This window comes from Lepidochelys kempii, chromosome 14 (genome assembly GCF_965140265.1).
Source record: "Lepidochelys kempii isolate rLepKem1 chromosome 14, rLepKem1.hap2, whole genome shotgun sequence".
NCBI classification, from domain to species: domain Eukaryota; kingdom Metazoa; phylum Chordata; order Testudines; family Cheloniidae; genus Lepidochelys; species Lepidochelys kempii.
In genome coordinates, this window is record NC_133269.1 from 16,438,132 (window position 1) to 16,462,151 (window position 24,020).

Here is a 24,020-nt window from a genome sequence, read left to right on the forward strand (position 1 = left end):
CAGGTTCTAGCTTAAGAAACTCCCCTGCATAGAGGTATTACATGAAGTGCTCTTTAAATCTCAATTCCATACTGTCTCAAGGACCTTCAGGCTAAAATAGATCTCAGCCAGGTTATTATTTTCAATGCATTTAAAAATAAAGTCAGTGGTTTTATAGGACAGAGCCTCAACATCCAGCAGATGTCAGCATACCACATGAAATGGAGGTGAACATCTCCCCATGACGGTCTATACTCAGTGAGGGAAAGCACTTTCCCCCACTTACGAACATCCATTGTAGAGTAATGTTGAGTTCCGACAGCTGCTCCCAAAAGAGAGGGGACAGGGGATACCGAGGCTTCTGTGTTTTCTGTTCTTCTAACAAGACTGGTCATCCAGAGCACAGAGAGGTCGCAGAGAAGTAGAAGGAGGAACTAATCTTTTCTACAAATGAGACTATACTAAGGATATTTAAAAAACCAACCTCACCTAGTCCTCAATGCAGAAGTGCTTGAGCGCAAACTGAAGTTTAATGGGGAGTGTGTGTGAGTGGCAGGTGTTACTCTCTCCAAACCCATGGGCAGGTTTATAACAGACTGAGCCAAAAACAGCCATCTGGACATCTCTCCCACCCCTACAACCGAGATTTTGCTAGATTCAACCGTTTGATCTGAATTTCACTATCACCATGGGTCTATGGCCCGTCCTCACGATAATATCTGAGCACCACACTAATGTTAATGAACTGGTTCTCACAGCAGTCACAGGTAAGGCAATCCTCATTTCACCAAAGGGGAATGGAGGTATAGAGATTCAGTGTCTTGCCCAAAGTCACAATTCTTAGTGCAGGGCCCTAAACCTCAGGATGAGCCGTCCCGTTTTAACTTGCTTTACAGAAGTAAAAAATAAAATGCTTTGGGACAGGGACCATATAACGTGCAGTCATTAAAATAGCATTAACTCAGGGTATTCAGTTAGGAAAAGTTCCCCAAGCAGATCTCCCTGGGCAGATTGAAAGGATAGCTCACAATACATATACCACCACTTTGGGGATAGGCCCATCTGCTTTTATACGATTTACCCTTTCATTAGAAGGCATTTTTCAGGCATTGCTGTTTGTAGAAAAACTTCCCAGTCATCCAACACCAAGTCCTCTTCCTAAGGTTGGAAACCAACCTCCCTGGAACAATCACTTGGAAGGTGACTTCAGACTTCTGCCACTTGCCTATGCCTTAGCACATGGTAACAGTGAGCACAAATCACACCCCTGAGCCCTACCGTGTTGTTTTTTCTGCACATCCTCCATGCAGTAGATCTGCAGGCACAGCAAAGTCTCCTTACTGCCATTTGGTGGCTAGGCAGGCAAAGAGCTGCATTGCAGGCACAGCTGGTCATGCTCATATTGTTGCCTCATCCTCCAGTACCCCACCCACCGCCATTTGTTTCATGCACCTGTGGCATCTTGTCATTAACCAAGATCATAAGAACTTTAGGACAGCCTCTTTACTACTTATACTGTGCCAAATGCAACAAAACCATGACTCCTGATTGGGGCCTCTTGGTGCAGTTTATAGAAATAAGTAAGTACCTCCCTCTGAAGAAGGCATTAATTCTGTAGTTTAAATGACAACAATTTGAGCATCAATATCACTCATTTATCATGGCACCTTAGACAGACTTACAAATTTATTTGGGCATAAGCTTTTGTGGGCTAAAACCCACTTCATCAGATGCATGGAGTGAAAATTGGAGTGATGAAGTGGGTTTTAGCCCACAAAAGCTTATGCCCAAATAAATTTGTAAGTCTCTAAGGTGCCACAAAGACTCCTCGTTATTTTTTCTGATACAGACTAACACGGCTACCCTCTGAAACTGTCATTTATCATGGTAATTTTAGCAGAAACAGGTGTTCAGGGACCATGCACAAAGCTTGTGGAGATAAAATAGTGCTTCTATCACCTTCCCAAATATCAGACTCTGTTCTAGGCATCACTATTGCCATGCCTTAATAAAAACTAAAATAAGCCAGGTTTCCTCTCCCGAAGGTTCAGGCTCACCACTTCCATATACTACAGAGCTGGCTGTGGAGACAAACCCAAGGCAGGCTCCTCTGCTACTGCACTCATTTAAACAAAGCCCCTTTTATAACAGGGAGAATTACTGCAGTGAGCTCCTTCCCTTCTCCCCTCCATGGTCTTGGTATTTGCTTAGTCACTGAACTGGAAGTTCTCAAGGATGACCATTAGTAGGAGAGAGCAGTAGCCAAGTCTTGTTCAAAGGAAAACATATTCCCCCCCGTCCCCTTTAAAAATGGAAAAGGCTTAAGGCTCCTAACCCAGATATGCTAACAAATGCAGGATCATGCCATATCAGCTTAACTTACAGCTCTACAGCAGGAGGTTACACAAGCCTTAGCATAGTATAGTATAAGCCATATGCATTCACCCTCATGAGTTTTTTTCCTGCATACATTTATGGAAATTACTCAAAGCTACCCACCTTTCCAATAGACATGCAGGTACAGGAAAGGCTTATTACTAGCAATGAAATCAAAATAAAAGTACAGAAGTGATTGTCAACATTAGGGTGAAGTTTAACCTAGTGCAAAGAAGCCACCCAGGGCCCTTTGCACCACATAACATCTGTATTAAAAGTTTAAGTGGCATGTAGTCCCTGGGGTAACTAACTTTTAGGGCTTGTCTACACGGCGAGTTAGTGCATAGCCAGCCAAGGTGTGAATCTACAGGAGTTGGCAACCTTTCAGAAGGGGTGGGCCGAGTCTTCATTTATTCACGCTAATTTAAGGGTTTGCGTGCCAGTAATACATTTTAACTTTTTTAGAAGGTCTCTTTCTATACGTCTATAATATATAACTAAACTATTGTATGTATAGTAAATGTTTTTAAAATGTTTAAGAAACTTCATTTAAAATTAAAACGCAGAGCCCCCCTGGACCGGTGGCCAGGACCCAGGCAGTGTGAGCGCCACTGAAAATCAGCTTGTGTGCCGCCTTTGGCACGTGTGCCATAGGTTGCCTACCCCTGATCTACAGCAAGGAAGTCTCAGAGATGGGTCTACAGACTCCAGCTCATGTGATGCTCTTCAGAGCCCATGTGTCTATACAGCAATTTTTAACACCATAGCAGGAGCCTGAGTGTATAGCCCCAGGCTCAGACTTGCTACCGTAGGTTTCTGCTTGCCATGCTGCTGTACCATTAGAGAGCCTTGTTCTGCAATCCATTATGTATACTGAACTTTTGAATGGTCCCTGTTCAAGTCAAAGGGACTATTGCTTGAGTGAACACTACTCAGTGCAAGCAAAGGGTTCAGAATCATGCCCACATGACTCAGCCAGGCTTATCTGCATGGTTGTATGTAGTGATTAAAAATTAGCACCTTTTGTCAGAGGCAAGGAAGGCGACAAACCCTGAACTGCAACTGTCTCTACTAATGCTGTTGTTGCTGTAGCAGAGGCCAGTTTCCATCTCGGGCAGCTCATCCAGCATAAACATTAAGACATTTGATTGGCTGGAGGTTCAAACCTCAGGCAGAATTCCTTGCTCTAGGATCAAAAAGAAAAGCCATGACCGAAATAAATTTCAGTCATTTGACAGGCATTACACATGCTAGCACAGATGACTTAATACAGGCACCATTGCAAGGAGGGCAGTACAGTTCTTTGCAAAGGCACAAAAGATGTAGAAAATACTTTCCACCCTACTGACTTAAAATAAGTTAACTGGACTTTGACCCTGTAGAGGATTAGACAGCTGTGACCATGAAATTTAGTAAGGGATATATGCTATAGTCGTCCTGAATTTGATCTGTTATTGAATATTTTGCTTTGTAAGAGTTGTCCCCATTGCTTTGCACTACGATCTGCCTTTAAACAGGAACAGCAGCTCAAAGGAGCTCTAATGGTGATCATAAGCTTCTTGTGTCACAGAGCTAAAGGACCAAGAAATGTGCAATGCAAATAGTGATACTGTGCACATTCAGCAGGCTTGTGTCTGGGCCATTGGAGTGCTTTTTGCAATAAAATTCAGAGAAACACTCAGTTGAAAATGTAGAGTTTATTAGCATCCACTCTGGGATTCCTCTACGGCTTTCTAACAGACACAGGCATGAGCGCTTATGTCCCTTTTTCCAAAGGAATTAGCTAACAGCATAATCTAGATCAAGCAGATTTTATGAACGCTATACACATATGCCAACCACACAGCTGTTTTCACTCTGCCCTGGACAGGAAAAATGCATGAACATAAATACATCTGCAAGAAAGAGGTGCTCCAGGGCTTTCATTACTTTCTCCTGTGTCCTTTACTCACTTCAATTCAGACTGCAAAGACATAAGTATAGTTTTAAAGCAACTTGCACACAGAGATTCAATTTGGAAAGGCTCTTTGTTAGAGATTATCAAACTACAGCCCTAACGGAGACTTAAACCACGTGCAGAAAGCAGACATTTATAAGTCACCAAGACCATTTTGAAAGTTTGGGAGATAACAGAAGCTCAGTTTAAACTGCTTCCTCTCTAGTACTGTGCAATTTAAACTGAGCTTCTCTCCTTTTTCTGAGACATCAAACAAGAGCATGAAGAATCTTCACTCTTCCTATGGCCTCAGCTGAGGGTGGGTTCAGAAAGTGGATGCTAAACACATTACTAAATTGACTTCTAGGAATTCCATGACATCCTAAAGTAAAAAGCCATGTCAATGTGGTAAAATGTAGGAGGGGATCGTAAATGTATATATTTTATACATGCTGCTAAATAATTCTCAAAAGTAAATTACTCCAAGAATCTTGGGAAGACTGTTTAAAACCTAAGTGATCTATCAGCAAACAAACGAGAACTCTTTCCCCCCCCTTAAAATCAACTCTCAAAGTAATCCCATCATGTAGCTATTTAGATCATTAACCTCTTCCCCCAGTCAGGCACTCTCAGCCAAGATAAGTTCTGAGAAAGGTGGCAGATGGTGGGTTGAGAAAAGAATATGCCAATTTTCCATTTTACAAGAATAGAACAATTAAATTTTCAGGAGTTTAAAACCTAAACAGGAAATCTAAATTTATTGCTTTTGAATATCAGAACTGAGTTAGAGAGAGAACACACAGGAAATGGGAGATGGGATGGGAAGAGAGATGACATGGGCAGATAGACCAAGACTTTCTGAATGGCACCACTGCTATAAGAAACTAAATCCTACAAGGCCCCCTATACCCCAACTCTCATAACTGGCAAAGCCATAAAGATAATCAAGTCTTCCAAAAGGCAGAGGAAACTAGGTGGGAGAGGCCTTCATCTAAAAAAAAAAAGAACCTGACAGCACACCCTGTAATGATGACAGCCACCAGGGCTGGATTCCATGAAAGAAAGAAAAAAAAACCCAGCAAGTTCAATGCCAAGCCAGCTGTAGTTCAGGCAGATGCACTGCAAGCTTCCACATAGCTCTTCTGATGCATTTTAATCCGATTTTCAATCTTTCTCATTGCAATTCTGGGCCTTGTGAGCACAGGCTGCCAATTGGGCCAAACTGGTTGGGGATTTTGTTATGTGAACGATTTGGGACTATGGCCCAACCAAATTCATTCTGACTTGTGTCCCACAACAAGATTTGAACAGAGACTAATCTGAGGCAAGAGGGTAGCAGACTAATGAACTGGGCCACTTCACCCAGGATAGGGTCTACCTTAAAGTAATTAAAAAGGGATATGAGGAGAGAATGTTCTCATGTTTGTAAAACTGGCTATCACTATGAACAGTTGTAGCCTAGTACAAATTAAGAACAAGGGGACATGAGTATTTGTGATTTCTTCACATACATGCTTGTCAGTCAGTCCCTTCAGTAATACTTAAAAGTACGGTACCATGTTAAAATATAACTGGCAGCAGCCCTGAGGAGTCACATACATAAAGTCATGGTAATGGAGTATAAAAAAGTCCATTTTTTATACTCCATTGAACAAAGCCACTAAATTAGGAAGAGTCCCGTATATTGCTTACAAGAAGATTCAGTCTTGAGGTACAGATCAGCAGCTGGATTCCAGAGAGAAGACAAGGTCCTCCTGAATCCATAGTTCCATACATGCTCAGTGGCTATGAGATAGGAAGCTAGTTCTATAACATGCACTTCACTCTACTGAGGACTTTTTGTTTGCTGAACATTCAAGGCTCTTCCTGGACTCCCAGCATCAACATATGCTCTTTGACACTTTTAGAATTTGTTGTACATTGAGGTGGGAGTGAAATATGTAGGTAGAAGTTGAAGGGCAAGTAATACTGTAAAACAAACCCCTGTTGGACAGAGCAATCAATCTGCACTGTCCTCTCCCAAGCAATAGCCTCAAACTATTGCTCACAGAGCCAAGTTGAAAATATTCTAGGTTTTGGTGGCATGCATATTGACCTGTCCTCCTACATGGCGGATGTTTTTGGAATATGCCCTGGGATCTTATTACAGCCCAGCAAAACTCATCACAATTCACTAGGATTGCTTTCCCAGCCATATTCTCCTTGCCAACAGCCAAGGATTTTTGTCACTTGGAAAAAAAGCAACAAGGCCTGTCTGTTGCAGAAAGCAGTTTTAAAGCATCTACATTTTCTTTTACTTTACAGGGCTGCCCCGGAAATGTATTTAACATATTTACAATAACAGACCAAAATGGCAGCTGTCCACAGGGAAAAGGTCCAAAATAAAAATCCTATGCTTTTTAGCTGCTTGAACATTAGAATTTCAGAAAGTATAGTCATCTTCGAGGCAGACATGCAAAGTTTCCCCCATACAATTCTGCCAGGGTACACCAATCCCAGGCAACTTCTGAGCCAACAGCCAAAAATCACAAATTGTGCTTAATTTTCAATGTAGACAGGTGTTCCAGCAAGGATCAAATTCACGGAGTTGTGACAAGAATCCAAGGCTCTAGATATAAAGGTTGACATATTCTACTACTAGGTTTCCACTCCTGCTGAGATAAATATATTTAAGTTGTTACAAAGACCTACAAATCTAATTTAAGGATTTAGCTGCCACTGGGTCATTCTAGGTTGCCACTGTTGAACATACTTACAGCCAATAATTTCATAAAAATAAACCTATGCTGAACACATGAAATTAGAAAAGGCTACAAAAGTTGTGCAGAAACCCCCGTGCCATCAACACTACAGGCAGCACCCTACTTGCCCAGGCAGCTTAAATGAAGTGTTCCCTTCTGTATTCTATAGTCAATTCATAGACTAAAAGCAGCATGAAAATCCTTACTTCATCAGTCCATGTGCGGCAACAAGACTTCCAGATTCCCCTCTCATGAGGCTACAGCTTTGTTTTAAAGGGTGAGAGGCAGACACTAAATAGCTCTCAGGCAACTTTTACTTACAATTCAAAGCCTATTTCCTGATCAGAACTAAAATGTAATCCTCCCTGCAAGGTGAACAGAAGAGGCTGTATCAGGGCTGTTCAATTTTACTTTTGCTATTCAATCCCGTGGCTTCAGTCCTTAAACATCCTACACCTTCCCCCTAGCAGAAGAAACAGTTGTGTTATGTCTATAATTTATGGCATTGCATTTTCATGCACATTTCCTTCTCCCTTCTCTTCAGGAAACCCAGGACAAGGGCAACATTGCAATCTAGTCATCCACGGTGATGTTGCGGAAGAGATAAGCCATGGACTCCCCATTGTGGATTCGTCGGATGGCTTCAGAGAGGATCAAACTGATATCCACAGTCTTTATTTTGGGGCATTGCAGCTTCTGAACTTCATGAGGAACTGTGTTGGTCACCACCACCTGCAGCGAGATAGAAAGGAAAGAACATTACCAACACATCAATTCAGATTTAACAGCTACCTAAGAATAACTCTGAAAATCAGGTGTATCTGAAGTTTCTCTGGGTAGTTAGAGGACTTGGGGCAGGTGTAAGTATCACTAATATTACATGATTGAAATGACAGATCTTGCAAGGCTGACCATTTGAAGAAAGGGCCAACATCAGTGATGCTCTGCATGAAGTTCCTCCACGTGGACTAGCAAGTCTGATTACATCACAGGTTCTTGACCACTCAGGGTGGAATATTTGATGGCTTGATCCAATAATGCCCCACAAAGTCCATGGGCAGACAGGAGAGGCAGAGAAAAGTAAAATAAATATTATAGGAAAGCAAACACATGCACATGGGATGTGATGGAGAAGCATCCATGTGAATGGTTTTGCTAGAGGATAGCAAAGGATGCAGACATAATCTAGCTCACTGTACCAATAAAATAGGTGAAGTCTGCCCTTTGGAGAAGTGTGGCTATTAAAACAAATGCCATAAAATTCAGAGCGGGACTGTCCCCTAAACAGAGTTTCTCTCCCAGAGTGTCTGGTGCCAAAGGCTCCTTTACTAAGGTAACTCAGCATAATTTCCAATGGTGGCTGTGCTTTAGACCCTCCATCCAGATAGGTGTTAAGTTTATATGTAGATGGGAAATCTACATAGGAGGACAGACTCTTAAGTGGCCATATGCCTCTGAGTTAAATGAGATTTTCCATTCTCAAAAATGGATAACAACCCATTTCTGATAACTATATTAGAAGCCTCATTTTACGTCCCCATTACACTCACTCCTGGATCTTTGTCATCTAGTGAAGGCCAGCTTTATTGTCCTCTCATAAATATATGTACATTTGATTAATTGTTTCACTCATGGAAAAATGAGCATTAGTCACAGGTAAAAGCTATTCAGTGCAAGCAGAGGCTAAACTTAACCCAAATAAAGCTTTGAAAAAATCATCCCAAACCCAGTCCCAGTCAGAATAGGTAACATTAATTGCATGCTGAATTGTATGTTGGTTGGTTGGTTGAGGAACAATTTTTACTAGGTAACAGTCTGTGATGAAAGTCATTTTACAATTGTGACCTAAAACCGACTGGAACCTTGCTGTCTAGAGGCAAAAAGCTAGTGTGTGAATCCATGTGGCCACCATCCAACCTTTTCCAATCTCCACAAGACAAGCAGCAGTGACATACCTCATCAACTGCAGATTCCTCGATTAGACGGGGTGCATCTGCAGATAAGATTCCATGAGTGGCCATCACAAAAATCTTGTAAGCACCACGCTCTTTCAGGATTTCTGCAGCTGCTACAAAGCTTTCCACATCATCAATAATATCATCCTGAGAGAAACACAAACAAACCCCACAATCAGAACCAGGAAGTTACCACTTGAAAGACGACAGACTTTGATCTCTTCACATCTCTAGCAGCAGAATCCATACATATTTGAGGAAGTTAGGGTCTACCTTGACTACTGCTGAAGATCCTTTATACACCAGCTCTGATAATTAATGTAATTTTATTTATTTGCTGATATTTCTATAGTTCTTACCACTGTAGTATCTGAGTGCCTCTCATATAATGATTTAAATCTCAGCCCCAATGTGAGATATAGGAGTCCCATTTTAAAGAAAGGGAAATGTGAGGCACTGAGATTCTGACTTACTCAAGATCAGACAGGACGTTTGTGGCAAAAATGGGACGAGAACCCAGAAGGGTCTTGGACTTTCAGTCTTGTATCTAAAGGAGAAGACTATCCATCCTCTCTATGATACCAAAACCCCATGCCACCCATCTCAACAGCAGTTCAGAAGGGTGAAAGGAGACCAGCAGCAAGTGATTTCCATTCTGAGGTATTTATTTTTGGGTTCTGGTGTAACTGGGCAGGAAAATTTGAGGGTCCACATCCCCATGTTTTGGGCACAGGGCTGAATGCTGTATACTAACAGGGTGTCTGTCTGTCTTTCCTATTCAGATACACAGGAAAGCTGGAGAGAGTTGAGGAGAGGATGGAATGTGAACATTCATGTCCCGACACGATCATGTTGTGTCATTTCTACTCCAGAACAGAAATCCCAGCTACATGGAAACATAAATATTTAGAGATGGAAGGAGAAAAAGATCCCACCGCACTGCTTTTTCAGTCTCGTACCACAATGATGGCGATTCTTCCCCCAACATCTCCAACTACAGTTATTGGTGGCTTCTCTTTGGCCATCATCACTACAAACAAAGCAAAGCCAAGCCCAGTTAGATTCCATACATGGCAGTATTGCTACATGCATATATATCTATTTATTGCACTGCACGACAGGCTCCCACTTTTTTCAATTAAACCTTGGTGCATCAAGTTTAATATACACGTGCATGAATTCTTGCAATTTATACGTATATACTCCATAAGACCCACAGAACTTCAATTTTAGCAATCACTTTAAAAAGGGAGAAGTAGAAGAGCTTAATAAGAAATTAAGAGTCTGATTTCCAGAAGCATCAAGCACCTGCATCTCACACTCATTTCAACTGAACCAGCTGGTGCTTAGCATTTTTTTCCCCTTTAAGGATCTTAAAATTCCTCATGTCATGGCAGCTGTGATGCCGCTGTTGGTCCAAGTGCAGCTCAAGCAGTGGTGCTGCTCTCATCTTAAAGAGCACTTCTGCTCCAAAGAGTGACTAAAAATGGTGTTGTGGGCTTCCACATTTAGCTTCCTTAAAGGATATTAACAAATGTCCCTGGTTTGCAAGAGGTAGTTTACTAATTGCTAGCCATGCAAACTGATCTGGGGATCTGAGACTCAAGCTGGGTTCTTTCCTTCTCCTACTCTATCCCCAATAAAGTGTCCTGCAGACCAGAAAAGACCCTTTATGACACCTGCATATGTTCAGGGCCGTCTTTAGGCATATGCAGTATACATAGCTGCGTAAGGCACCTGAAAATTTGGGGTACCCCTGGGTCTTCGTGTCCAGCCTCCTACCTCTTCCTATCCCTGTTCAAACCCTTCCTGCAGGCTCCCACCACTGCTACAGCCTGGCCAGTCTTCCTCTGAAGGGGATCTAGTACTTAAAAGTGAAAAAGGCTTCCAGCCCACCAGACCTATTAGCACAACATTAAAACTGTTAAAGAACCATTCAAGTGGTAATGAAGCCATTTAACAGGCATTTGCCAATCCCCAGGTATATACTCTCAATTTCTGAATTTACTGACCAAAACCGTTGTGCATTACTGTCATTTTTACTCAGAACATGTTAGTCTACAGGACCTTAATTTAACATTTGCTTTAAAAATATCTCAGTGTGTTGCTGAAGATTATAAAATCACATCTCTAAGAATTCCTTGTATCGATTTTTAGATGCACAATTGATATTCATCTTTAGCCTTAAATGCTTGGATCTTCAGACATAGTTTTTAAAATAAATCCTTCAAAAGACCACCCTTATACACTTGCGAGCCCAGGTTGCTGTCGTGCATAGAGCCCCATAAATCTTAAGGACGGCCCTGCATATGTTCATTGCTTTCAGTGGCATAGGTGACTGGAATTTTGTAATTAGTGTTTGAAAGAAGGACTAAGAATCCAGCTCAATCTTAGCACTACAAACCAAACACAGGAGTAAAAAGCAGTAAATACACTTATTGCTAAATTCTGTAAATGACATATAAAAGGATCAAATCTGTTGAGCAAGAAGGTGCCATTCCCTCTCCACCCTCGCCCTCTTCCCCTCCCCTCCCCCCCCCACTTCCAAGAGCTGTACTTTCAAATGGATCCTTGGCATGCAGAAACTACATGTACCAACAGGAAACACTCCATCTTGAGGCAAGCAGTCTCAATATCAAGGTGGATCATCAGTTACGTACTGTCTACTTTGCACTTATACTTTGTATTTAAAGACAAGCCAGACAGCCATCTGCTCCACAAACTGGATGTGGCCCCTCAGACTGCTGGCAAGTTGTTAATAAATCCCTCACCTGGGCAAGGATTGGCCACCCTTGAGCCAAGTATATTTAAAAAGTCCCTCCCCTGACAATGAACATTTTGATTTATAACACAAAAGTCTCGGGGCATGTGTATGACACAAAGAGGATCCGATGAAGTGAGCTGTAGCTCACGAAAGCTTATGCTCAAATAAACTGGTTAGTCTCTAAGGTGCCACAAGTACTCCTTTTCTTTTTATTTTAAATTGCATGAATCTGGTGAATGGATTTAAATGGCATGAATCATTGCTCAAATGCAGTAGTAAGGAAGTGATGCATATCCGTCCAAGCAAGCCCATCATGTAAGCTTTCATATTACCCCATTTAGGATTCTACATATGCGACACCTTTTACATAACTCCTTTAGAAATTATTGAGGGGATTACAGTATTTTAAAATAAAACTTCACTGATACTCTTTCATAGCCTCCCACTGTAAAGACAGGTGCTTCAATTACTATGATTCAACTGTACAGGCTTCAGAAAATTTAAGAAATTTCAGACACCTAAAAAATAATGTTTTTGAATAGATTGTTACAAAATGTATGCACTTGTCTAATACCTAGCATTCTACTAGGGCAGAAAGAAAAGCCTTATCCTATTACCAAAAAAGGGGATTTTAATCTAATGGTAAGAAAATCACTTTTAGTCATACTGGATCAGAAGATCTCACCTTAAACTGACTGAAAATACCCCTCTTGCACAGACTAATAGAATACTCTTAAAATGATGTCTAAGATACTCTGTAGTTTGGAATGTTAGTAGCTTTGGCAGAGATGGATATGTGGCAAAGAAAAAGTGTACGATAAATATGATTTATGGGGACCACAGTTTCAAACGTATACGACTATTACATGAAGCATATAAAACAGCACAGTGTAAAGAATCATATGTAAAGGACTAATTTTCCTTTAAACCTTACTCAAATTTTAAAAAGCTGAAGAATTATGTTTTGAACAGAATAAGTCAGTCAGTGCTGAATTTTAGTTTAAAGTCTCAGTTAGGCAGCTAGCTTCAGTCCTAACTGAAGTGCTCTTTGAAGCAGAGATTCCTTAGTGCTCGAGAACAGTTTTCTACAGCTTGCTTGCCAATACATAGAGACACATAAGTGTAAAGGGAAAAAAACAGTTCTCATGTAAAGGGAGAACAGGAGGAAGGATACCTTTTAATAAACCAGGATTAAACTTCACAAGAGATGAGCAGGCTGAACTATTTCCACTGCAGGCCCTACCTACCAGTTTTGATTAAATTATTAATCTAGTTTAGATAATAAAACTCTTGTAGGAAGCACTGAGTTATCTAATACCCAAAGGATTACATCTGGCTCCCATCCCAACCTTAACATACATTTTACAGATGAACAGGGTTCTGTTTACAGCAGACAGGCCAGGGAGAATTCCTTTTAGAAGGATGACAGGTGTCAGAGTAGCAGTCGTGTTAGTCTGTATTCGCAAAAAGAAAAGGAGTACTTGTGGCACCTTAGAGGCTAACAAATTTATTTGAGCATAAGCTTTCGTGAGCTACAGCTCACTTCATCACATGCATCACAAAAGCTTATGCTCAAATAAATTTGTTAGTCTCTAAGGTGCCACAAGTACTCCTTTTCTTTTTTCAGAGGGATGGTGAATGGATCTTGGAGTTGAAATTCAGCACTATTTTATTGGCAAACGTAACTCTTCATCTGGAGTTTGCACTTTTGCATTATATAACAAAGTATTCCTTACCAGTACTTTCATCTCCAAACTATGCTCAGAGTTTTGACAGTCAGCTACCAATATTAGCAGCAATTAGTGTCCTTCCTTCCTTCTCTACATTTAAATGCTATATTTAATCCTCTCTCTCTTTTTTTTTTTTTAAAGTAGGGTAGGCAGCATGTAGACCTACCCGATTCCTAAAGAGCTGTTCTCCCTTTTTCTTGATCAATTATCTCTGTAAAGAAAAGAAAAAAAATTGCAAGCCAATATCCACCCATAACCACATCAAATCTCAAAAGAACTTCGATTGCTCCAATGTGAGGTAAAACACATGCCGAAGTCATTGTGGTCAGTTTCTCCCTCTCCAAAAACCTCAGTCATATTGACCTTTACAAGTCAGAACTGCTGGGAGATGGTGGCTTGAAAAATTGCTCTAAATAGTAAGTGAACATTTTCCTCCCAGGTGCAAAACCTTTGTTTCTATGTAGCTGAAAGAGAAACAAAATTTAAAAAGTTGGCCAGACTTGGATATCAGTTACTCTGGTGTAAGCCCAGAGTCACTCTAATCAATTAGATTTACAGGGATGTAACCAAGATCAAAATCTGGTCCAAGGACTGCAACTGCTTCTGAAGAGTCACGAAGCTGGTTTTAGCATTTCTAGGGTTTTTTTGTTGTTTTTTTTAAAAGGGTCATACACCAAATGAAGAGTAGTCATTTTTATAAATAGGAACATGAAAAACGTTTCAGAGAATGGGTGGAAAAACCCAATTGCTCAGCAAAAAGCCCTTATCTTTGTAAAGCCTTATTCCTCTGATTTAACTGCTTGATACAGTTATCACACCTCATTAAGAGTTTAAAAAAAATCATTTAATGTGGCATAAGGAAATGGCATTAACCTGTGCTCAAACTTGCTTTTCCCATTCAGTGGCCAATACTTTTTAAGGAACATTGTGGTGGCTTCAGTTCACAGGCGACAAAAAGTTATCACAGTTTGTGTGTGTTAAACGTACATTCACCAAGTAAAATAATGCTGTATTTACAACAAGACAACAGAAGAACCAATGACAAATAGTTATGCAAAGTGATGCATCTAGATAAGTACAGATTTTTATTTTTTTACGCCCCCATCCTAAATACAGAAGAGGAAAAAGCCCCACAAGTTCACTCAGTTTTTTTATCCTAGTGCCTTTCCTTAGGACAGCCTGTTTGGTTATTGGTTTGAGTGGCATATTGCTTACATACATCTGATAGCAAGACAAAAGGCTGTGTGAATGATTTAACATGTTACCCACATTTTCAGAAGGGAGAGTCAGCAAGCACAAACTTATGTGCGTTTGTTAAAGCACAACATAGTCAGCTGAAAGCTTGAACACAAAGGCTCCATAAACAGCTACAAATATAAAACAGAACAATTTTATAGGGATGTCCTGTATTAAGGGCTCAAAGATGCCTGGTATTTTGAATTTTTAGCAGAGCAGTTTAAGAAGTGCAGTCAAAAATGTCCAACTATGGCACTTTAATGCAATATACCTTTCCCATAAGTCGTTGGGTCAAACAGATAGCAGGGCCCTGCAATGCTCTCTGGCAGGAGGGTAAAACATGAACACCTACTCCAGGAGCAGGGCCCATGAATGAAAGGCAAATAATCCCATAGGAGCTGGTGTTTGGGCCAAGAGTAGAATGTGGCTAAAGCCAGCTGACCCACTGGGAAACCCACCCACAACTGCATGGACCATAGTTATCTTTGCAGAAGGCCATCCATCTCCATGTAGGTCTCTGATTCCTACTTCCACTTAGGTCACATCTACACTGCAGCTGCGAGGCATAATTCCCAGCTTGGGCAGACATTCGCACGCTAGTTCTGTTCAAGCTCATGCACTAAAAACAGCAGCACAACTGTGGAGGCCCAGGCAGCAGCTTGGGCTAGCCCCTGACTACATATCTAGTACCTCAGACAGGGTTGTACTTGCATGGCTAGTCTGAGCTGCAGTGAGCACACGGCTATTTTTAGAGCACTAGCTCTATCACAGCCAGTTCATGTACGTCTACCTGAGCTAGGCATTACACTTCCCAGCTGCAGTATAGATATAGCCGTGGACACAGCCACCTGTCTGTTCAACTACCACTCTAGCTCACACAACTGGAAGTTCTGCACAGACTTCTGCTGGGAAATCCACGCTCTACAGAAAGGAGCATATGCCCAGGTGGGCAGCTCCTTCCCAGGAATACCCCAACTTTCTAGTGCCTACCTTATATCCAGAAGGGTTTCTATAGAATCAAGGGTGTAATTCAGGAGACTTTGCTCCCTCCTTTGGCAACTGAGGAATTTTCTGCCCCTTTTGGTTCAAGGGAACCCAAGTTCTACGTTAGTACCGTATGCTATGTTTTATAACACTGTAGGAGAACTAGTTAGATTCTATTCTGCTTCACCATCAAAACTAGCAGGAAACTTCCACTTCCGGTTATTTTTGTTACTGGTGCAAGAGGAAGAAAGAATCCAGCATGGACTCAGACCCTAAGGGTCTTGCTGAAGTGGCGTTTTGGAAAAATCTCGACTTGTAAACTGAACTAACTGGATCAGGAAGTCAGAGGATCGATACAGGACCTCATAGTGTCACTTCTCCTAACCCCAACTGCACTTTAATTTTAGCACAGTGAAGAGCAAATACAGGGTACTCACTACAAATTACAGACTTTATGGATTTTTCTTGAAACAGACACTTCTTTCATGTTTTGTAGCCTAGGTAACACTTGCTCAAAACCAGGTAGCAAGTAAGACTCAAAGGCTGCAGAGAAACAACAAATAATTTACATAGAAGCACTACTGGCAAGAAGCAAGGCTCACCCCAGAAATTTACCCTGTTTTTTCCCTTTAGTCAACTTCAGAGTAGCATAATTTGATTGTTTAACATTTGTGTTTCAGGCACTGAAGACTGCAAGGTAATTAGTCATTCATCAAATTTCTAGGAAGGATAAGGAGGAAGGTGAGACACCAGCTGAGCTCATGTCTTGAGAACAGTGGACTGAAAGTATTTCTCCCCTGAAACTGTAAACTACACTGGATTGGACAAATCTATGTGCAGGCTACCATTAAGGCGCACTCAATTTAAGCCCCAAATCTGATCTACCCTAAATCTGTTGTTATAGACTCACAAATATAGGGCTGAAAGGGACCTAGGGAGGTCATCAAGTCCAGCCCCTCGCATGGAGACAAGACTAAGTAAACCTAGACCATCCCTGACAGGTGTTTGTCCAACCTGATCCTAAAAACCTCCAATGAGGGGGATTCCACAATCTCCCCAGGCAACCTATTCCAGAGCTTAACTACCCTTATAGTTAGAAAATTTTTCTTAATATCTAACCTAATTCTCCCTTGCTGCAGATTACACCCATTACTTCCTGTCCTACCTTCAGTGGACATGGTGAACAACTGACCAGTCGTGTTTACAACAGCCTTTAAGTATCTGAAGACTTATTATCTAATAAAGAATTTCTTCTGGATTTTAAAGTACTTGAAAATCTGCAATCACCATCAACGTAAGCCTTGACACAAGATCTACATGCTCTACCCCTGGGGGGATTCTACCGGACTGCGAGCCTGCAGAAAACTCCCACCCCCTGCAGATTTCCTAAGTTTCCCTGCAGAAAACAGCAGGAAAGCCATGTGGGGGTGGGTGGGGACCATGAGCACAGTCTTTCAGAGGGCACACAGGGTTACATGCCACTGCCCCCTCTCATTCTGCAAGCAGAGAACTGCCCAGTTGAGAGGCAGTCTGTGTCCCTGCACAGATGACTCTGCAGCTGAAAGCTGCCTCCTGGGTCCTGTGCCAGTCATGCTTCCCTTCTGTGTGCTGGGAGCCTTCCTGTTTTCTATTCTGTGCAACGGTGAGTACCTGCAGTGGGGCTGGGTAAAGGGGGAGGGGGAATAGGGAAGGGGGAGAGGAATGTGGGCATGAGGGGAGGGGGATGGAGAAGAAAAGGGAATAGGGGCATCACAGGAAGTGGGAGCCCAGCATATGGCATCTCCTCAGCAGCAGCTGGGGCTCCCCGTTAAGCAGGCCCATTGAACTCTCACCCTGACAGACTCTACACCTGGACCCCTCTGATGAGTCCCCCACACCCAGACCACCACCCCACTGATCCCCCAGCCAGCTGCACCTGGACCCCCACCCCATCAAGCCCCATTCCCCTCAGTACCAGGACCCCCCCACTGAACCTCCCACACCCAGGACCCCCTGCGGAGACCCATTGCCCCATACCCAGCCCCCCGGAGCCCCAACCACCTTCACCTGGATCCCCTGCCAAGTCCCATTGCCCCTGCACCCAGAACCCCACAACAAGCCTCTGTGCATCCAAATCTCCCACTGAAATGCCTGCACCCAGACTGCCCCACACAGAAACCTCTCACCCCACACCTGGATCCCCCCCACACTAAGCCCCTCCACACTTGGATCCTGCTGTGATGAGCCTGCCCACCCATACCTGATGCAGAGGGGCAGGGTCCCGGGGTGTTTCTGGGGCAGGCCCAGCCCTTGCACAGTGTCAGGGTCATGTGCAACCTCACTGCCAAGACCCTATACTGTGGGAAGTGGGGGATTAGGGTGATCTCCCACCACAATGCAGCCAGTGGCCTGTGCTCGCCACTGCCATGCTGGAGCCACATTTATTTACTGACAGATAAAATTTCCAGAGTTTTAAAATAATGTGTGCATAATTTTTTAGGGACAGAAATCCCTCAGGAATAATGTTCTAGTTACACTAAAGAGCAAAAAAATTCCACCCATACCTCGGAATGAAGGAAACAGACCAAAGCAGCTATGTTAAATTTCAGTTCCCATTAGAAACAGGAGGGAAAAATGCTTACAAGAGGACAAAAATCATAGACTAACATTTGCTGTCAGAAACCAAGTAGAGACTCCTGCTAGCTTCAATTTGTCCTTTAAGTGTGCACTTGTTATACTAACACTTGTGACGATGACAATTTCCTTTGTACCCACTTTGTCTCAGCATCACAACTAGGTAATGCATGAAGGATGTTGATCTCTAAACATCACGTCAGGACAAGGGAGGAACACAGACTCTTGGTTACGTGTTCATTACCATTCTGCAAGCACTGGACCATATATGCTATTGGTAACCTCTGCAGAGACAGCTATCACTGAGTTAATCTGCTTGATGGACAGGTACCTCAGCTGCAGAAAGCAACATTCCAGGTCTTCCCCCACACCTTGCTCTAGCCTCACACACACACACAATGCATCCATGACTAAAACCTAACTTTAAGGCCCAAAATATGTACCTGGACAGCTAAGAGGGAAGGGAAGCCAGCTGGATTTTTCTCCTTATCAGTACTGCTACTACTGTTTGAATCCCGATGTTGCTAGCAGGATAGCAGCACAGTTCCTTAGAACAGGTTTTAGGATTTTGGACCTAAAAACAACATTATAAACCTGTGCTGCAGGCTAATACAAGGGTGAGGATAAAGAGCATACAAGGTAACATTCTGAGTTTCAAAAGTTCTTAGAAAGACCCTTATTTATACTGACCAAACAAGTCACATTAGACTGCTCCCCAAAACAATATCTAAATTAGACTAACTAGCAGAGTTTTGTTCCCAGTATGGAACAAAAGGAAAGGCTATTGGAAAGGCTGCTGTAGTTCTAGGGCATAGCTTCCACATTCAGAGGACAGGAGCCAAAAACAAAAAAAAGACTGCACCCAAAAGGAGAAAAGGACTACCCACCAAACAATCTCGCTGCTCAGTGGCTTTTCCCTGGCAAATTTCCCTTTGGTATTTCAATAAGATGGTTAGAAGTCAAGTTTATTTCATTAACATGAATAATTTTGCCACTCACTAATGAATAAATACTGTCTCTACATTGATGTTTGTCAAATTCTTTTGGCACTAACGCCAGCTGAAGCTGCACTGGGGCTAGTGTAACAGTGGGAGATTTGAAAAAGACCTCAGCATAGACAAGGTCTTCAGATCTAACTTCAGCCTTGTCTACATGAGAAGTTGCACTGGTATAGTTTAAATCAGTGGTTCTCAAACTTCTGTACTGGTGACCCCTTTCACATAGCAAGCCTTTGAGTGTGACCACCCCCTTATAAATTAAAAACACTGTTTTATGAATTTAACACATTTATAAATGCTGGAGGCAAAGCGGGGTTTGGGGTGGAGGCTGACAGCTTGCAACCCCCCATGTAATAACCTTGCAACCCCCTGAGGAGTCCTGACCCCCAGTTTGAGAACCCCTGGTTTATATCAGTAAAATGAAGCAGACAGCGAGCTCCCATCACCATGCCTCCCCCCGATCAAAAGTTAAAGGGAGATAGTGTGCCAATCTTACAGGGCAGCTCTAGGCCAGAGTGCACAGTGGCATTTTTGACAGTTGGGGGAGAGTGGCGGCCATCATCCATGTCCTGCTCTGTACACTGAGCCTCTCCGTGGATCACCGCTAGTCCCAGACGCAGTCTCTCAGCATAAGACTGGGCCCTGCATGAAAACCAGAGCAGGTTAGGGGGATGCATCAGAACACCTCTGGAAAGGCCCTCTGGTTTGGTATACTTTTTAATCACACGTCTTTAATCCTTGCCTACAATCAACAGGGGAATTTAGGACTGTGCCACTCAACTTCCTGACAAGCTCCTTCCACTTCCTATCTAAAAAGTGTAGAATTGTTGCTAGGGAAGAACTGCCTTTTCAAATCCATCCTCTTCAAACACCCCAATGTCCAATACCTCCCCTCTTCTCTACCCCTCCATTCCTCCTAATGGCAATCTCCCATTAGCACTGGATAGAGGCAACAGGTGTGACTATGTATTCTGACTGTGCCCAGTACTGGCTCTATGACCCCTTAAATGTGTGAGAAGCTCAGACATCCTCTAATACCCAGGTAAATAGAAACTGCTCAATACTCCAGCTGTTGGGAGCTCTAAGTCTGGGCATTCCTCCCAACCCCCGACCCCTCAAGTACAAGGGTCAGTTGTGACAATCCAGACACCTGCACCTCACAGGTTGGTAGCACTAAGTTTGAATCCAGCATTTTACTGCAAAACAGTTTGACAGACAAGTTTATTGTCTCAGTTAGGACGCTGCATTTTGACATGCACTCCAACTACCAGATCACAGCAGGTTTTATCAAATGTACACCCACACAGCTAGGAAGAGTCTATTTACCTTTTCGCTGCATCAGGGGATTTGGCTACAATAACTGCATTTCTGTAATCTGGAATCTGGATTAAAAAGAAAAAGGTCACTAAAATGTAAGTAGCGAGTCTAGTACTAGGTACAGTACTTGTTGCTAACTCCTTACAATTTGGGTGAACAATAATTGTGTCAACATCTTTACAATCAAGTGCAACACTTGGAGAACCTCATGCCGTAGTACTAATAAAAAGGAGATAATTCCATTCTAACACCAGTGATATAAAGAAGGGCAGTCGGACATTTGTATATAACCTGCCCCAGAACAGAACACAGTACTCAAATTAAAGTTTAATACTCAGAATTATTCATGCAATACAATTAGGTCATGCAACTCACTACTAAAGACATTTTGCAGTTCTACAACACCTTTCATTATTGGCTTCAACAACTGTACAAGGTGCACACTGCCAAACGCAGCTACTTCTTTGGGTACATCTATATTGGATGCAGACATACTTACACTAGCTCTGAGCGAGCTAACATGCTAAAGACAGAAGTGTAGCCATGGTGGCACAAGCGGCAAGATAGGCTAATCACTTGAATACTTAGGGTTGGCAAGCCTGTCCCAGCACAAGCAGATGCACTAGAAATAGAAGTGCACTAGCTTGATCACAGCAAGCATGAGTGTATCTACCAGAGATAGAAGTTACACTTCCAGCTCCAGTGTAGACATACCCTGAAATGGAGGGCAGGAGCCAAGTGGTTCACAGCATATACTGCATGAGAACTGGGGGGGGAAGAGATGGGGAAAGATTTTTTTGTTGTCCAAAGACAAGTGGGACCAACCTCACTTTTTAAGAAAGGGCCAGACATGGGAAGATGCACTGTACTCCATCAATCCTGAATGAAGGGATGAGTTGATTCTGCCAGCATTTAAATGTGCAGTTCCAGAGATCCTGGGCACTCTGCTAAAAAGCATAATTTCTTGCAGTCTGCATGATTTTGCTGGGATCCAAATAATACTTTCTGAACATCTAAATAAAACAAATTGCCTCCCCACCTTTGCATAGCACTGCTGGAAACATTATAGCATAAAGTCCAGCTATAATTTAGGTCACCAAAACATCCACTTCACATTGAGACAAACAACTCAATAGGATTTAAAAATGACTAAAAGGCATGAGTAAGAATAGTATTTCAAATGATACTGAGAAAACAAAACAATGAAATTCACACTTCAGAGCATGGCCTAATCTCCAGTTTTGATCAGGAAATAGTTTCCAACCTGCTACAGTATTTCACACTTTCCTGGAAAGCACTGGTATTGTTCTCGTTCAGAGACAGACTCCAGGAACAGACTGACCACCAGTCTAGCCCAACAAAACAATTCTTGTGTAAGCACCCGCATGAACAATGCTATATCATGTCAAGTACAGGTTAAATGCAAACAAGTATAGATAAAACTAGAGAAACCTTACTTCTTCCTGTATATACTGAAGCAAGAAAGGGGATGCCCTTAAGTTGTCTACTGGAAAGCTGAAGAAGCCTTGGATTTCCTTTTGATGAAGATCCATAGTGATAATGTGTGTTAAACCTAAAAACGCAAAAAAGAGTGAATCACCAAATAGCCTCTCCTATCCTCTGATACAATTTCTGGAATATATGATCTGTGTGTGTCCAAATTTCATGGTCTCTAAATTATCCTATGTCAATATATTGTGTGCCACATTTTAACAGATGTATAAGCTGGTAGAAGAAAAAGCTTTGAAGCAAGTACTGACAACCAGCCACACTATTATAAAAAACACAGCACCAGAAAGAGCATAGCATAGGCAGATCAATACAGCATCCCTAATCAGATATTTGTGGATCATCCCCAGATACAACTGTAAAAGACAGCTGAACAAATGTTAGTTTCCCCCAACGTAGGCCGAAGACCTGGGGACAAGTCCCCAAGAGTGAGGGGGGAGGTAGGGAAGGGCATTTGATTCCCAGGGGTGCATAGCAATTGAACAAGTTAGAGGCTAAAATTCCTGCTGCCTCCTTGCACGACACACTCACCTGCTTTGGCCAGCATAGAAGCTAGCAGTTTGCAGACTATGGAGCCCCTCTTCCTCATTTTGCTTTGTTTGCTATAGGGGAAGTAAGGGATGACCCCAATAATATTCCTGGCGCAGGAAGTCTTCAGTGCATAAGCCATTATCAACAATTCCATTACAGCAGTGTTCACATCTCTAAGAGAGGTTTGAAAACCATTCCAAATATTAGTGTAGAAGAACTCTCATAACACTTCCCTCCCCCAGTCTCTAGCTTCTTTGCTTAGTGTTCAAAAAGTAATTTGCTTTGAGCCTTTTTGGATAAACCCTCAATCTTTGCTATGTCACATGTGATTTGATAAAGCTAAGCAGACTTGCTTGTAGCTCAGTAGCCCACTGAGCTACTAAAGGCTAATTGAGAGCTAGCACTTCCCACACTTAACTCTCATCCCTTCCTTTTTCTTGTTTACATCCTTCCAGACCTTTTACTGTTCAGGTTGCCAGCTATAGGGAAATTGAGGTTCTGCTCTTCTGGCATTTGTTGAGTTAAATATACGTAAAACCACAGACCTTCAATCAACTTTAACAACAGATCAAGCTCTCTTATGCAGAAGTTCATTGTTACTATTTATGCTATTTTTGCTACGGAATTGAGTGGTTTAACAACTCAATGCTTGTCAAGGTGCTTAAGAGGAAGGAATTTGTTCGACATGTGGCAGTTGGTTTTACATAGAAACAAATCATCTTAGATCAACACACCCTGCTGCAACTTTTTCTGGAAGAAAAAGTTTCTTCCAGAAAGTATCAAAGTGATATCTTTCTCGAATACTTCATTGATCTCTATGCTAGTATTTTGTTTTGCTCACTGTTAGAGGTGAAAATGTAAATGAGCTTTACTGTGAGAAACAGGAAGCTCTGAAGGCTCAAACTGCACTACAGAGGACCATGATAAGGAAGTTGGGTCTTCTGGCCACAGCAGTGTTTGTAGATCCCATGAACCAGTGCCTCTTGAGATACTCGCAAATAAGAGAGATCAGGTCTTAGGCCACAAGTTCTGACAGCATATATTTAACAAACTCCCTCCAACGTGATTTTTTCTAATATATATGCTCTATTTCAAACAGATACTATTTTGGGGAAGTTCTGTGGCCTATGTTATACAGGAGGTCAGACTAGATCAAGGTGGTCTCATTTAGTCTTAGTATCTATAATATCTATTTTCCCACCAAAGAAAGAGTGTGCCAGCAGTATACACAGTAAGAACTGGATCATAATTACAAACTCCTTCTTAAGGACCAAAAGACATAGGTAGAGCCCTGCGTGGATATAAAAATGTGGATGTGCATCAGCCAGGATCAACCCACGATCCGATCTGC

General features: G+C 42.2%; 1 protein-coding gene across 5 annotated transcripts in view; it reads right to left on the reverse strand.

Annotated features, from left to right (window-relative positions):
* Positions 1-4,037: 4,037 nt before the first annotated feature.
* The window catches only part of PRPSAP1 (phosphoribosyl pyrophosphate synthetase associated protein 1), a 42,148-nt gene continuing 22,165 nt past the window's right edge, over positions 4,038-24,020 (reverse strand). For all 5 annotated transcript variants that reach the window (XM_073310952.1, XM_073310951.1, XM_073310950.1 and 2 more), the window contains 7 exons: positions 22,670-22,842; positions 22,087-22,202; positions 20,639-20,694; positions 19,809-19,954; positions 9,947-10,017; positions 8,988-9,134; positions 4,038-7,764 (listed from right to left, as the gene is read on the reverse strand). In XM_073310952.1, coding sequence (XP_073167053.1) covers positions 7,606-7,764; positions 8,988-9,134; positions 9,947-10,017; positions 19,809-19,954; positions 20,639-20,694; positions 22,087-22,202; positions 22,670-22,842 — 868 coding nt within the window. In that variant the 3' untranslated portion in view covers positions 4,038-7,605. The remainder of the gene's footprint in view (positions 7,765-8,987; positions 9,135-9,946; positions 10,018-19,808; positions 19,955-20,638; positions 20,695-22,086; positions 22,203-22,669; positions 22,843-24,020) is intronic.